The sequence below is a fragment of the Vespula pensylvanica genome, chromosome 9, assembly GCF_014466175.1.
Source record: "Vespula pensylvanica isolate Volc-1 chromosome 9, ASM1446617v1, whole genome shotgun sequence".
Lineage (NCBI taxonomy): Eukaryota > Metazoa > Arthropoda > Insecta > Hymenoptera > Vespidae > Vespula > Vespula pensylvanica.
This window is the reverse complement of record NC_057693.1, coordinates 5,572,871-5,589,209: the sequence shown is the minus strand read 5'-3', so window position 1 is coordinate 5,589,209 and position 16,339 is coordinate 5,572,871. Positions and strand designations below refer to the sequence as shown.

General features: G+C 30.9%; 3 protein-coding genes across 5 annotated transcripts; 1 reads left to right on the top strand and 2 right to left on the bottom strand.

The window, feature by feature from the left end:
* The first annotated feature begins 1,580 nt into the window (after nucleotides 1-1,580).
* On the top strand, nucleotides 1,581-5,289 carry LOC122631901 (peregrin). Its single transcript, XM_043818109.1, has 8 exons — nucleotides 1,581-1,824; nucleotides 2,016-2,295; nucleotides 2,395-3,238; nucleotides 3,342-3,641; nucleotides 3,734-3,908; nucleotides 3,988-4,406; nucleotides 4,512-4,886; nucleotides 4,964-5,289. Exons 1-8 carry the CDS (start codon nucleotides 1,708-1,710, stop codon nucleotides 5,142-5,144), a joined length of 2,691 nt encoding a protein of 896 aa, XP_043674044.1. The 5' UTR covers nucleotides 1,581-1,707; the 3' UTR covers nucleotides 5,145-5,289.
* A 22-nt stretch (nucleotides 5,290-5,311) lies between these two features.
* Nucleotides 5,312-8,926, bottom strand: LOC122631902 (beta-ureidopropionase). 2 transcript variants are annotated; one of them, XM_043818112.1, is made up of 5 exons: nucleotides 6,886-7,135; nucleotides 6,471-6,721; nucleotides 5,981-6,369; nucleotides 5,600-5,917; nucleotides 5,312-5,468 (listed from the first exon to the last, which is right to left on the bottom strand). In XM_043818112.1, exons 1-5 carry the CDS (start codon nucleotides 6,978-6,980, stop codon nucleotides 5,418-5,420), a joined length of 1,104 nt encoding a protein of 367 aa, XP_043674047.1. In that variant the 5' UTR covers nucleotides 6,981-7,135; the 3' UTR covers nucleotides 5,312-5,417. The 2 variants fall into 2 exon arrangements, with proteins under 2 accessions (XP_043674047.1, XP_043674045.1); XM_043818110.1 differs by lacking the exons at nucleotides 5,312-5,468; nucleotides 5,600-5,917; nucleotides 5,981-6,369; nucleotides 6,886-7,135 and adding an exon at nucleotides 7,419-8,926 and having other exon boundaries at nucleotides 6,593-6,721.
* Nucleotides 8,927-9,249: 323 nt separating this feature from the next.
* On the bottom strand, nucleotides 9,250-16,115 carry LOC122631897 (transcription initiation factor TFIID subunit 1). Of its 2 annotated transcripts, XM_043818102.1 has the most exons (11): nucleotides 13,219-16,115; nucleotides 12,768-13,129; nucleotides 11,801-12,701; nucleotides 11,484-11,698; nucleotides 11,153-11,395; nucleotides 10,653-11,091; nucleotides 10,427-10,569; nucleotides 10,189-10,326; nucleotides 9,888-10,023; nucleotides 9,599-9,811; nucleotides 9,250-9,503 (listed from the first exon to the last, which is right to left on the bottom strand). In XM_043818102.1, the coding sequence occupies exons 1-11, from the start codon at nucleotides 15,788-15,790 to the stop codon at nucleotides 9,331-9,333; spliced, it is 5,535 nt and encodes a 1,844-aa protein (XP_043674037.1). In that variant the 5' UTR covers nucleotides 15,791-16,115; the 3' UTR covers nucleotides 9,250-9,330. The 2 variants fall into 2 exon arrangements, with proteins under 2 accessions (XP_043674037.1, XP_043674036.1); XM_043818101.1 differs by having other exon boundaries at nucleotides 11,484-12,701; nucleotides 13,219-16,112.
* Nucleotides 16,116-16,339: the final 224 nt, after the last annotated feature.

Below are 16,339 nucleotides of genomic sequence, written 5' to 3'. Positions count from 1 at the left end.
TTGCCGAGCGAATGGCTGCGTTCTTTAAGACTTCTCCAAAATTTCTCCTTTGTAATTCCAAATTGAACATCGAAGGACGTACATTTTACGTTCTTTCTTACACTTTCCGTATATTCATTAGTAAATTCACAGTCATTTCTATTCTTTGAAATTGTTAGCTCAATAATAATTGAAATAATTATTCAAGATTAATTATCATAGTTTCTCTCGGGTGGGTCCCATGGGATGGGCCCTTGGGCGTGGGCTTCTGTGCGGGTCTTCTTCTTTCAGTACCAAAAATCGAGCTGGATTTTCATACTCTAGTTTTCCTCGTGTGTAGTGATCTTCTATGTCCATCTTTTCTTTCCAATTTCATCTTTTTCACACGTGCATGTGTTCCATTGCAGCTTACGGATATTCTTTTCTTTCTTTTCTTTTCTGCTCCATACTTTTCACGTGAACGCACGTTCTGGCTTTCTTCTCTTCTCATTTTCTTCTATTTTTCTTCTCTTTCTCTTCTTCTTTTCCACTTCTTCGCGAATCTCGATATATCCGCGCGGGATACGGGTAGGATAGGAAGAACACTCGCGCGTGTGTCGGCGAGCACAGGCGATGTTCTCGGGCGCGATTAAAAGTCCTATCGTTATGGACTACGCTTGATTGCTAAAACGAATAAATGACCGGTCGTGAGTCGGTTTATGTGCTGCCGAGTAATATGGTTTGCTATCTGTAAGCGTGGACTGACCCTCCTCCAGTTAGCTGCCTGAATTCTTGGTTAGTGCATGGAACGCCGCCAACGCGAAGTAGAGTCACCGTTATTCTAACACTCACGGGAGTGTCGGGCGCGATTAAATGTCCTACCGAGGACTTCGTTTTATAGAACGTTGATTATTTGATCACGCCGGTCACGCGAATTTTAGAGTAGAGTCCCCGTTAGCTCGTGGGTCCCCAGATGCAGCTACCTCCACGCGGTGGGACCTGGGTCGGTAGTACTTGCGATATATTGATATCTAAATCTAGATTATACATCGTTATATGTATTATCGCAAATACGACCGAGCGAATGGCTGCATATCTTTATACGTTTCGAAACTGTTTTCTCTTCATATCTAACTGAATACTAGAGTACTCACGTTTTACATTATACTTCAACAGGTAAACATTTAATTAGTCGTAAAGGAACTCTAAAATAGATTTTTCTGTTATTGACACTATCTTTTATATGTTATATTTTATATTATGCATTCCAGTGCTATTTTTATAAGTAATTAATAAGAATAAAAAATATGATTTGTTTGTGCAATTAACAAACATTGTTCAGTTAATCTATCTTCACAGGATTAATTTGATAAATGCTGATTTCTTACTTTTGGAGAATATACTACTATTTTTACTACATACGAAACTTTCTATCACACACTACTCCATCTTTTTCTTAGGAATAAAAAGTATAACCTAACAATAACCTTGTACTTACATCGATACGATTGGTCCATGCTGAAAAATATTCCTCTATTGTGCTTGTAGTTCATATTTTGGCCATAGCTGTCGCTAAAATCACACACGCAATACGTAGTTTATCTATTACCGATTGATGGTCACTGCAATAGCATGATGGTGAAGCTTCTTAATTGTTACATTCTATTCAAAGGTATTGTAAAGATGTTTTGAATTTAAATCTAAAAATATATCATATTTGTAAACTTTTTACACAAAATATAATATAAAATGAATACTCCTCAATCTAATAAAAAAAAGAGGAATAGAATTGGTGTTCATAATGACTGCACAAGTATTACAAATAACGAAGTACTAAATGTTCAAGAGGCAACAAAGTTTGTTTTGGTATGTATGATTAGTTATTATTTTTTAATTCAAGTTTGTACATTTATGTAGTAATTAAAAGTAATTGTTATTTTTCATTTATCACATATATTATAACATATGCATAGTATAGGTTATTTCAGCTTCTATATCTTCAAGAACTTAATTCTGTAATATCTGTTTACATAAATATTTTCATGTATTACTAACAGGTAAATCCAATAGGTGAGGATAATAATAAACCTGTTAAAATAGAAATAGCTGAAACACTTCCTGTTATAACTATTGAAAGTAACGGACAGGATGAGAAAAATTTAACTTCTAAAGAAAATTCTAATTCAGATAAAGATAAGGAAGATAAAAACACTCTAAATAGTTTACCTACGGCAAAAGTTATAGAAATAGAAGGATATGAAAGCCAACTTGGTGAAGCTGAACCTCTTCCAAATTCTTATGTTAGATTTATGGAACGAAGTGGTGAAGAACTTGATGGTAAATATGATAATGGTTTAATGATTAATTTGTCTGCTTATTAAAAGATTATTCAAGAATTACAAAGTCCTGGTTATAAAATAAAGCTTGTTTTTATAGGAGAAGTAGAATATGATCTAGATGAGGAAGATACTGCTTGGCTATCTATAGTTAATGAACGGCGAATAGCCTCAGGACTTTTACCTCCATTAGAACCAGATATATTTGAATTATTAATGGATAGATTAGAAAAAGAATCTTATTTTCAACAAGAAAGTAATGGTGGAGTTGGTATTGCCGCTGATGAAGATGCAGTATGTTGTATATGTATGGATGGAGAATGTCAGAATAGTAATGCTATTTTGTTTTGTGATATGTGCAATCTTGCTGTCCATCAAGATTGTTATGGTGTACCATATATTCCTGAAGGACAGTGGTTATGTAGAAGATGTTTACAAAGTCCATCCAGAGCTGTTGATTGTGTGTTGTGTCCAAATAGAGGTGGTGCTTTTAAACAGACTGACCGCCCAGCTACTTGGGCTCATGTAGTATGTGCATTATGGATACCAGAAGTAAGATTTGCTAATACAGTTTTTCTGGAACCAATAGATAGCGTAGAAAGTATTCCTGCAGCTCGTTGGAGACTTACTTGTTGTGTCTGTAAACGTAGAGGTGCAGGTGCATGTATTCAATGTCATAAAACTAATTGTTATGCAGCGTTTCATGTCACTTGTGCACAACAAGCTGGTCTCTGTATGCGTATGCGAACAGTACAACCTGCTAATGGAGAACCAATGCTAGTTCAGAAAACAGCTTATTGTGAAACACATACACCAGCAGATTATCAGCCATCTACAAACCCTGCTGATGCAAGACGAAGAGCAATAGCTAATAAAAAAAGTTCATCTGCACCAGTGATATCCATACCCACAATACCACCTGAACGTATAAAAGAAATTGCTAGGTAAGACATATTATAGTTTTTCATTTTTTATTTTTCCATCCATGGAAAACCCATTATAAAATATAATTGTGGAATGTATAATAATCTAGAAAATATTAATTAGTTTAGCAGAAGGTCTGCCAAAGAGAAGTCAATTGATACAACGTCTTATAGCATACTGGACTCTGAAACGTCAATATAGAAATGGTGTTCCTCTTCTTAGAAGATTGCAAAGTTCACATCCACAATCAAGACCTCCTCCATTAGGAGGTAATTGCTCACCATCTCCAGATAGTGAATTACGCGGAGAACTTTATCGTCAACTTAAGTACTGGCAATGTTTACGACAAGATTTAGAGCGTGCTCGATTGCTATGTGAATTAGTACGGAAACGAGAAAAGCTGAAGAAAGAATTATTCAAAGTGTAGGTATTTTTTATGTATATTGTGCAGGTATTTTCTTAAGAATACCTTTCGATTGAACAATATCGTTTAAAATAATATATGGATATTATAGGAAAGAAAAGTGTTTATGGTTTGAATTACGACCTTTAGAAAGTATTTTGCTTACATTATTAGAAGCTATTAAATTAAGAGATGTCAATGATGTATTTGGTCAACCAGTTAATATTAAAGAGGTTCCTGATTATCTTGATATAGTTTCACATCCAATGGATCTTTCTACTATGCAGGTAATTTTATAATTATATATATATATATATATATATACACGCACATACATTTGTTAACAATTGCTTTTATACATTATAGAATAAAATCGAAAAGCAGGAGTATGACACTATTGGAGCTTTTGAAACAGATTTCAATTTAATGGTCAATAACTGTTTGGCTTATAATCGTAAGGATACCATGTTTTACAGAGCAGGATTAAAAATGAAAGAGCAAGGTGGTTTGCTTATAGAACAAGCTTGTAAAGATTATCCAGAACTTAATACTCTTTGTCAAACAGAGCAAAGTGCTTCGAAATCTAGAAAAAGAGAAAGATCTAATCGTAATCGCAATGAAACGGAATTAAATACAGGAGAAAAAGAAGTTGGTGCTGGTGGTGTCAATCGTAGAACAGCTGTATTGTTTACCCGTAAAGCTAAAGCTCGTGCTAGCAGAAGTGGACAAATGTTTCTTCCAGAAAATAATCAGAAGAAACAAAGCGACAGTTTCAAAATCTATAGGTAAGTAATTTTATATGAATTATATGTATGAAAAGATATGCAGAAATTAATATACTATATATTTTGTAACTAAATTTCTCTACAAAAAATTAATTAAATTTACAGAAGCGGTACAATGGATAGTGATGCTGGTGAAGGAGAGAGCCAATCATCAAGTTGTAGTAGTTGTTCAACAAGCAGATCTGCCACACCAGATCCAGAAGAAGAAAAACAGAGATTAAATACGCATGAAAGCAATAAAGAAAGTAACGAAAAAACAGGAAATAGTAATGGAAATACTTTAGAAGCTTTACAGCTTGTATGGGCTAAATGTCGTGGATATCCTTGGTATCCAGCACTGATTATAGATCCTAATACACCTCGTGGTACAATACATAAAGGTGTGCCTATCCCAGCGCCTCCTGATGATGTATTGGTATTAGCTAATAATTACAAAGAACCAGTTTTCCTTGTTCTTTTCTTCGACACGAAACGTACATGGTAAAAAAAAAACTTAATAATATAATTTATTTACTTTCATCAGCATCATTATTTGTATATTTTTCATTTTAATACAGGCAATGGTTACCAGGTGAAAAACTAGAAAAATTGGGTGTTTCCCAAGAATTAGATGAATCTAAATTAATAGAATCACGTAAACCTGCTGATAGGAAAGCGGTAAAAAAAGCCTATCAAGAAGCTTTGCATTACCGAAAACAGACACATAATACTGCATTAAATGCAGCATCAAACACGTAATTCATACATCTTACATAGTCTTTTACAAGTATTTCAATTTACTATATATTTCAATTTATTCTATAATACATTAATTATGGTACGTTCTTTAAAAAAAAATCTTAATTACATAATAATACAATTATAAGTATATATATGTATGTATATTTAAATGCTTTACATATTTATGCTTTTTGACTTAAATTACTTCATCCGTTTTTATATTTTATTTGATATTTACATATAAGATTAATAAAATAAAAAATACAATTTATATAGCAATATTTAATAGTATTAAACGAATTTAGCAAGTTCATTAGCATACATGTCCAGTCGTTGAGTCATCTAAAAAAAAATATATAAAATACTAATTTTTTATAAATAATTTATACTCATGTACATTGCATATATTTGACACTTTTGAAATAATTCGTATATGGAAACATTTGTATTTATTTCTATAAAAGAAAACTTACTCTAAATCCCCACAAATCTTTTGCTTGTCTGCAAAGATTGAGATCTAAATCTGCAATAAGTAATCCATCATTAGATCTACTTAAACCTGGAGTCCGTGTGCCATCAGGTGCAGTAATATAAGAGGAACCATAAAACTGTCCAAAATCATGATGAGATGGTTTTCCATCACCCGAGGTAAATTTATTGGGAAATATTTCAGTCCCAACTCTATTGATAGCACATGTAAAATAGTTATTAGCAATTGCAGCACATCTTGCTTCTATTGGCCATAAAGGTTCAGATAAATTACCAACAGTAGCTGATGGATTGAAGACAATCTAAACATAATTTAATTTCATTTAATTTAAGAAGTAGAAGAAAGAAAATTACAATATACTTACCTCTGCCCCATTTAATCCAAACATAAGCCAGTTTAAAGGATGATGACGTCCGTAACAGATATTAACAGCAATACGTCCATAACAGGTATCAAAAACAGGATGTCCTGTATTTCCTTCCATATAATAGGTAGATTCATTGAAATCTCCAACACGTGGTATATGATTTTTTCGATGTTTACCAATAATTTTACCATCTATATTAATAATAACAGATGTATTCCACAAAGTATCTCCATTAGCACTATCTCTTTCCAAAATTGGAGAGATAATAACCATATTATATTCTTTTGCTAGTTTTGATAATAATAAAGTTGTTGGGCCATTTTCAGCATCTTCAGCAAACTCACACCATGGATATTTTTCTCTTGTACAAAAGGCAAATGGCATAGCTATAATATAATTACTATTTTATAGAAATTATTATGACGTAAATTCTTATTTATAGAAATTGTTTCTTATTTTTAGAAAAATCTTATATATATATACATACGCCAAGCTTCTTGTAGACAAATTATATTAACTTTGCAAGTAGCTGCATAATCAATATATTCTTTTATTTTATTATGTATTGCATTTTTTTGATTTTCTATTGGATCTGTTGTTGGTAAGACGATTGAATGTTGGATTAATCCTACACGGACAATGCGTTTAGGACGTAATTGTTCTTCAATAGTACTATTTAATATCCAACCTTGTCTTTCCAAATTGTAGTTATTCTTCCAATCTGGTAAGTCTAATTTCCTATTAACATAATAAAATATTTTTGCTTTATATATATAATTAAGGTAAGATAAAATAACCTATTGTTCATGAAGAGTAAATATGCTAATTATATATATATATATATATATATATATATATATATATATATATACAATAAAATATAAATTTTTGTTTAATCTTACTTTATTTTGCGGCCGTATAAAAGACGATTTATTTCTGGTAAAACATCGTCTGGTAAATGCATTTTTAAAATTTCATCAATAGTTGATTCGTACATTCTCAATTTATTTCTATATTGATAAATTACAAAAATTTAGAGAAACTAGAAATAGATTGTAATAATTTAGAAAAATTGAGTCAGAAAAAAGACCGTAATAATTTGAACAAAATTTATCATTAAATAACGAATCTTATTGTAATCAAAATGGTTTCTCAAGTCGGGGTAATCTTATCGTGTAGATAACTAACATTATTTAAAGTAGAATGACTTTATTTGCCATGTTGGAGAATAATTCAAGATTTGCATAAACGAATAAATATAATTAACAGCATTTATTATTGATATGTTCATTGTCATTAAATGATATGTGTTTTTAAAAATTACTATTTTTAGTATTATACAATTAATTTAGAAAAAAACGAATATAAAACAAATTTTTGTATTTCTTATATTTTAAAAAGGAAGAATATATATAATAATAGACAATAATAATACCTTATTGATCAGTTTTAAGGTTAGTATCCTGATGATTTTGAAGACGAAAACGTTTCCACAAGCCATACCGCGTTTCCCAATCAATAAAATATAATTCTGGTTTATACCAAAAAATATGATGTACTGCAAAATTATATTGAGACTGAATCGGTGGATTCAAATGTGGAGCCCACTGTGCTCTCTGCATCATAATTTTGTTGACATATTCATAAAAAACTTTAGCATTATGGATCCAACATAAGAGAGATATAATTGATATAACAATAGCATGTATATGATAATTTGCTATTTTATGAGGATTATTTTCTTTTAAAACCAAGTCTTGTAAGTTCATAATTAAACAAACTAATGCTGCAGCTATGAAACCACAAGGAACCTCGATTGCAATGATACATATTGTGCAATAACTAGTTTCTAAATTCATACGGGATGTACGATGATTCAAAATACTCTTAAGTAGACAATCATGTAAAATCTCACGATTAACTTTAAAAAATATTTTGTCTTCTTTATAATAATTACCTAATTTTAAATCAAAGTCTATATTGTCAAAGAAAATTTTGGGAGTATCAAAATGTATTCTATTTGCTTTTCGATCTATCAAATATTGTATAACTCTATTACCTAATAAACTGATTAATTTATTATTGGATGCTATCATTTCCATCAATAATGGAAATATTATTGGTGTTAAAGTTTTTTCATATAGAGTTGCTTGATGTAGATAAGCTGTATATTCTAAAATACTACCGAATTTCAATATAATATTATCATTCATATCTTTTTCCATAGTCCATGAGCACATATGATATATAATAATGAGAAGTTGATAATTAGATAAATGTTTAATTATGTTTCTGAGACATATTTCTAAACCTCTTTTAAGTTTGTTACTATAAGATTTGTCATTTGCATCTGTATTTATTATAGTCATATAAAAAAAACTTAGAAGTCTTTCTATCACACTTATTGTATCATCAGTTTCAGGCCATTCATAAAAATCCAATATTTCATATAGAATTTTGATAATAATTCTGATATCATATACGTTTGTATCTATTGATTCTATTAAGTTTAATATTGTATGAACCACTACTGAACCATCAACACCATGATCCATTAAGCTCTTTACTATCTCTAGAGAAAAGGTCTCATATTTCCACAATTTATCTTCATTAATTGTATTAATGATAGCATGTACAATCTGTTTTGTTTTTTCAGGAATATATACTTCCAATAAATGATGGTAACAATTTTGTGCAAGTCGTATTTTTCGTTGACATTTCCATTGGCATTTTTCAATTTTGCATTTTTCTCCATAATAAAAAAGTATTTTAATTATATATGTCATTATTATATCTGGTTCATAATCTTTTAATTGCTTTTCATTAATAGTTTGAATTATTTTTATCATTTTGTTAATAGTTTTATCTTTATAGATCTGCAAGTGTAAAAGATTTAAAAAATAATATTTACATATATTTTGTAGTTTTTGGTTCAACTGAAGTAGTCGTTAAAACAAAACTTCTTTAATATTAATGTAATATTATACTATGTTTATAGTTCTGTGTATATAAAATAAAGGAGAATTTTGAAAATTAATACCATTTTATAGTATCAATTTTGCAAAAGAGATTTATAATATTTCAAATAATAGATTATATATATTTCTATATAATTTTATGATTATAATTTGTCGATATTATACATATATAGAAATTTAATATTTACAAAGGAACAGAATGTTTTGTTATATCTATGGATACCATTTATGTACACGCATGCGCGTGTGTGTGTGTATGTGTGTATAATTAAAAGAAGATATCACAGATTTCTATGTACAATGCTCAACTTATTCAAGATTGTTAAATTTTTACAATATAAAATACTTTATTTTTTATTTTTAATATGCTTAAAACCAAAGATCACCGCCAACGTCTTCTTCTTGCTGTAAAGGTTGCTGTTGATTTTCTTGTTTACATTGTGCAATATTATTTTCAGCATTAGTTTTATCCTCTCGTGCTGGTAATCCAGCTAATAGAAAATCTGATGGATCGTAATTTGGATCGACATCCATACTCTCATCTGAAAACAATATTATAAATAATTCAGGTTATTCTAAACAATATTTTGGTATTCATTTAGTTTCTATCTTTATTTTTTGTTTAAAGTCGTTATACCTTGTTGAAGTAACTGTTGTTCTCCCATATAAAATCCAACATTTCCTAATTGCACCATTGCTTCAGCAGCTTGTTGACTATCATCATCAGCTAAAACTACTCCTCCTTCTCTAACTTCATTTAATTCGAGTGTTTCCATTTCATTATGCTCAGATTGTTCATCTGTTCCAAATGGAACTTCATCAAATTCATCTTCACTAGAGAATTGCAGATCTAAAATTACAAATAAGAGTTTGTGATATAGTAGTTATTTAAATTTAACAAATATTTTTTGATACGCATATCTTACCTTCTTCAAGTACATCTTTTTTCTTTGAATGTACATTTCTTCCAGCATCACTTTCCATATCACCTTCCACATCAACAAAATCAAAATCATCCATGCTTGACTTTCCAAAAGGATTTTCTGGTGAACTAGTTTGACTCTGAGAGAGAATAAATGTAAAAACAAAAACACGATTGTAATTAATTACAAATACTAATTATAAAATAATATTAGATATTAATCCATTGTGCTATTATCATATTCAGTATTAGTACTATCGTACTAATATTATACTAGATTTAACACATAAACAGCAAACTCTTACCCCTCTGAATTCAGGTTCTACAATAGTATAATTTTCTTCATCTGGACCAAGCCATGAAGAATCTATATCTGCTTGCTCCATTGCTCTTTTTTGTACCAATAATATATTGTTTTCTAATTGAGTTAGATGCTCATCATACTGCAATATATGTTTTTATTAATTTTAATATGTCGAGATAATGAATCATAAATATATAGAATGTATGTTGATAAAATATTTCTATTTTTCTAAATTTTACCTCGTCTAAGGTCTCTTTACAAACTTTAACAAGTAATTCAGCTTTATGCGTATACGGAGATTCTTTTCCATTGTAAATTGTACAATTTTCCAAAATTTGTTCAATATCTCTAACGAATTCATGGCGACTATGATACTTGTGAGCTTCAAAAAATATATGTATATATAAAATTAATCAAAATATTACACACACACACACACACATAAAAATTTACGTTGCAGTTTACCTGAAACTTTCTTTGAAATTGTCTCTAAATCCATTGGACGTTTAATTACATTATAATAATCCTTCACTAATTTCTTATTAACAGGTTTTAGGAATGGCCAGGCTTCTGTCATCGATTTCAATTTATTATTGACAACACTATCCAAAATAAATGTAAGAGCAACTTGATCATTGTCATCAAGAAGAGGATTAATTGCTTTTTCGAGTCTCATTAAACGATCTTCTTTTTCACCAAGTCTATCTACGCATGTTTCTAACATACGTTTGGCTGCTACTGTTAATGAGGATTTTGGCCCATTATAAAGCGTAGAATTTTCAACTATTTGATTGACATCAGCCAAAAATTCTTCCCTACTTTGATATTTCTTTAATCTCAAATTCTCACGTATTGTTTGTAAATCCATAGGCCTTTGTATGATTTTATGGTAATCAGGAACAGCCTAAAAAAATAATAATCAAACTCATTGTGTTTGTCAATTTACTTGAAATTAAAATATATACCTTTGGATTAACTGGGAAAAGGAAAGGTTGAACATCTGGTAAATCTCGCATTTCATTTAGAATGCTTTCTAGCATAGTTGACATAACAACAACAGGATCAGTTCTACGACGATTTGCCGGTCTTTGTTGTCTCTTAAGATAATCACAATGATCATCTCCAGTAGCTCTTCTTCTTTTCTTCGAATTTACTGCTTCCTTTGGAACTTTTAAAAGTAAAGTACGCCTTTTCATTTCTTCCGCGTGCTATAATACAAATTTAAAAATAAAGAAATATTCACATTAGATATGTTATATGTTTACAGAAAATATTTCTGGTATAATATTGTACAACCTTAATTAATTTAGATGATAATTTAACTTTTGTTCCATCGACATTAACAAGATCTTGATCATCAGTATTAAGTTGTTTCTCTATTTCTTCTTCTTGTTCTTCAGTCATAGCAACATTAACTGGTGCAGTAGTTACATTATTTTGATACAATGGACAAGCTTTATTAGTTCGCATATGACCTACATTACCACAAGCACCGCATTTTAATTTTAAATCTGGTTTGAGTTTAGGTTTTTTACGTTTAGAAGGAGAAATATCAGGTTTAGGATGTTTAGAAGCTGGAGAAGTTGATTGGTAATTACAAAATGGAAGGATACTAGTAGAGGATGTAGTGGTAGGAGTATTAGTACCACTGCGATCGAACATAGGATTGATGGAGTTACTTGCGCCAATAGAACCACCTTGCATACGTTCTCGTTCTTGATTTCGTTTTATTCTTCTCAATTGCTCTTGGATTCTTCTTTTCTCTCTTTTCATTTCTTCTTTTTGTGCTTCATCCAATGTAGCAAACTGTTTAATAAATGTTTCATCTTTAGAATTTCTTATCTTTAAATAAGTATCTATTACAGCTGGCTTTCTAACTAATTCAACTCTAGTGAATTCTTTTCCTTCGTGATTTCTGAAAGTACGATAAATTTTAAGTAGTCTTCCTTGTTGCGTGCCAAAATTATTAACAGGATTATTGTCTTCCTCGTCGTCCCTCTTTTTTTCTTTAGGTTTTTTGTCTTGTTCTTGGACTTCGTCTATCATCATTTTTCTTAACGCATGTCTCTGCTGTTCTTCCCGTTCCAGGGATAATTGAGTACTCGTTTTTTTATTAGATAACATATTCTCAATATTCTTACCCATTTCCTCTATATCAGAACTATCTTCTTCCGAACTTTCACCTTCATCTGTACTTAAAACCTCATTGGATGACAAAACACGATTTTGTAAATCAAAGATTCTTTGACATTCTTCTTTATATCTTTCTTGATGCTCCGCTATAGAAAATCTATTACCCCTTGAAAACTTTGTCATACCTTCTTCTCCAGCTTTTGCTTTTTCAGTTGATAATGTTCTAACTACATCTATAACTTCCCAACGTGAAAGCTTTTTTATTTCTTCTTCTGGAACACCAAACTTTCTAAGAAGTGCCTTTGCATTATTTAAAGAAAGTCTTCTTAAGTCTGCATCTGTTCCTGTTACTGTTCTTTTTGGTTGTGCTTCCTGTTCTTCCTATATTACAAACATTAATTAAGCAAAAAAAAATACAACATTTAAAATATAAAACACTATACTAACTTTACTGATAGTTGGTTTATTTGGTACTCTAACATATGAGAAACCTTCACCACATCCTGTTGGATCAGCTGGACCAGCTAACTGTAATAAACATTTTCCTTTCATAGCTTGTATATATGCACGCGTTGTATTCCATGGGGCCACTTTGACTTCATCATCCATCTTCAATTGCATTTCTTCATCATCATCATCTTGAGGTGTAAAAAGGAATTTTTCACCATATCCTGCATCTTTCAATCTTTGTTCTGCTGCAATCATACTAAAGTAAGCACAGCATTGTTCTGGAGATACCATAGCTCTAATTTCTTCTTCTGTTGGTAATCTAAAGTCCGGCTTTATTACCCACCAATTGGAATCCATTCCTGTAAACAAATTAAAACATAGATTACTTATATCTAATACATAAGTTGTTCGTATTTATAATATAATAAATAAGAAAAATAAAATATACCTGTTCTTTTAAAATCAGCACAAAGTTTTAATCGTTTTCTAATACTACTCTCACTATGAGAGGGGAAAGCTCTTTTAATATCATCCATTTTAATTCGTCTTGGTGTATCTCTAGATTTCCAAAATAATCTATAAATAAAAACTTGTAAGAAATCTCTTACAAAATTATTTGCTCTTTTTGAGTTTGGTCCTGGTACCTCATATAAAGGACATTCTTGACCTGCAACAAACAGTGCATCCATCTCTCTTATATAATATTGTTGCCTGGTTCTAATAATTAGGAAATCAGTCTCAGGAATTTTGTGTTCATAAATTGGTGCCCTATACATATTATTTTCAACAGCTTGTATGCTTTGACCTGGCGTAAGAATTCCAAGAAATGGACTAGTATGAGCATAAGCTGTTTCTCCATACTTATATTTTTGTGGACCTTGATCTTTTCCTGCTTTTCTTTTGTAATAATTCTTTACTTTTGAACACATTCCCACTTGATTCATTAATGGTGGGTGTTCTTCAGAAAATTCAATGAGGACTATTTCACCATCTCTTCCTGTTAAATCTTCAGGTGTTCTCATAAAGAAAACATCACCACCACCAGATGCAATTCTTTCTTGCTCTCTTTGTTTTGCCTTTTTTTTAATATGTTTGATCAGAGGTAGAACACTATGTGGATCAGGAAGTGCAAGTGGGCCATGGCTAAACCTTCGCAATGGTGGCCTATGGAAATTTCGAAGACGCATTGGTCCCATATGTGTTTGAACAAAAGGTGTACGCAACTCTACTACTGGTGTGCTATGTTGTATTAAGTTACCCCCTCCAACTTTTAAGCGTAATGTTGTTTCTGATGATCGTGGCATATAATATGTATCATTTGATATATTAAATGGATCCCTGTCAGGTGATTTCGGTGGTGGTGGAGGTGTATCTTCTTCAAGAACATTTATTACTCCAGCTTTACCTAATAATAATTTACTTTTTTTAACATGTGGATGTGGTATCTTTACTTTTGGTTGGGGTCCATTATCTTTATGAAGAAGTGCAGGATCAATATCATCGGGAATACCAAGAACTATATTTTCGTCATTTGGATCTAATGTAAGTATCTTAGGTTTGGGAATCTTCTTCATATTTTCTGGATCCCAAATAACTTCTTCTTCCCAAAGTCCATATACTAATTCTTCATTCTCAACTGGGAAAATAGAGTACCAAGTGTCATCATAATTTTCTTCTCTTTGTTGTTGCTGTTGATTTCCTTTATTCATATTTACTTTAGCTTTTTGAGATTGCATATGTAATGGTGTGGTAATCTGTGAAGTTGCTAAACGTACATTAGGTGCTACTGGTACTGTTCCACCTTTCCCTGGTTGACTAAATGCTTGGGCTGTTCTATTTACACTAGATGGAACCCATCCAGCTGCATTATTTTTACTATTCAGTTTCTGTGTTACTTTGTGCTTTATATCATCACCATTCCAAACGACATCATCTTCCCAATGCAACTGTGATACCATCAAAAAAGCATCATCAGAAAACTGATCATTATTTACTTTATTATCCTGCTGTTCTGACTTATCTATGATTTTAAAACCATAATTAAAGCCATCTCCTGTTTCAGGAACTTGTAACATGTCATACCATAGTTGTGCAGGACCAAATCGCCAATCTGCCACTTTTGGTCCCATATCACCATTTTCTCCAGCTTCTCCAGTTTTACCAATTTGTTCCTTATCTTCTACTGGTAATAATAACTTGGTTTCATCATCAGAACGATATGAATCTAGATTTGGATCTGGTCCATATTGCATTATCCAACCTTTAAATTTAGGTTTTCTATCATCTTGATCTGATCCAGAATCGGAATCTCTAATATCATGATGCCGTTTCTTTTTACGTCTTTTTCTGACACCTCTCCAAATTTGTGGAAGACTACTTGGCTTCCCAGGACCAAATAGTCTTGAAAATCTAAGAACTTTATTTGCACGAAAATCAGGAAATAATTCAGTTACATCAATGTTAGCATATTTAGAAGGTAACATAGAAGCCAAAGGTGTCTCAAGTTTACGCTGTCTTGCTGCTTCTACTTCTTCTGCTGTGAGTATTTCTTTTTCTTCTGGTATAGGTGGTGGTGGCATTAATTGAGTATCAGATTTATTTATGATCTCTTCATCATCTGCATCATAATCCGCATTTTCCTTTTCAATTTTTGGATCTGGTATACTGTTTGATCCACTATCTTCAGTTATATCGTCAGCCAATTCATTTATGTCAGAAAAATCAAGAGCAGACGGTGACTTTACAAAACAATCTACGTCTTTCTCCGACGCAGATAATGATGTCTCCTCTTTAGAATTATCTAATTCCATACTGTTTTCATCATTACAATTTTCATTTGGCATCATTTCTTTGATAAATGAATTCAAACCGAGACGTCCAAGAGATGCTAAATGTTGCTTTGCTTCAGGATCAAGAATATCATCTTCTAATTGACCATTGTCATCGATATTGCCAAATAAAAAACCTGTCATATTTCCTAATGCATAATCTTTATCATTTTCTTCCTCTGAATCACCCATTGTTTTTTAATTTAATATATTATCAGAACAACAATATTCTCATATATATATATATAAATATATGTCAACATTCATTTATTAAAAGTGTAAATATAATGTAACTACACTTTTGTACGAAATAATCCTCAGAATTACGTTTATATTTTATAGTATACACAAAAAGAATAACAAACAAAACGATAAAATTGAATTTATTAGATTGATCGAGTGAAACGTGAAAATGTAGCACTATGCAGAACTTTTTACACAGTTTTAAATTCATGGAGTGTTCGCAAATCGCAACACTAGTAATACAGTATTAAAAATATGATTGGATGTTAATTCGAAGCGAAATTAGTATCGACCAATCATATAAAAATTTTCGATGTCACATATAGACAATATGAAAAATATTTTCTATTTTTAAATATTTATTAACTTCATCGCTCAAATAATACATTTTTGCAATATAAAGATATCGCTATGATTATTTTTATGAGATTTTAAATAATATAAAGAAATGATCGATTCTTATGAAGGTCGAAAAGGATCGTTCGAGATCGCAATTGT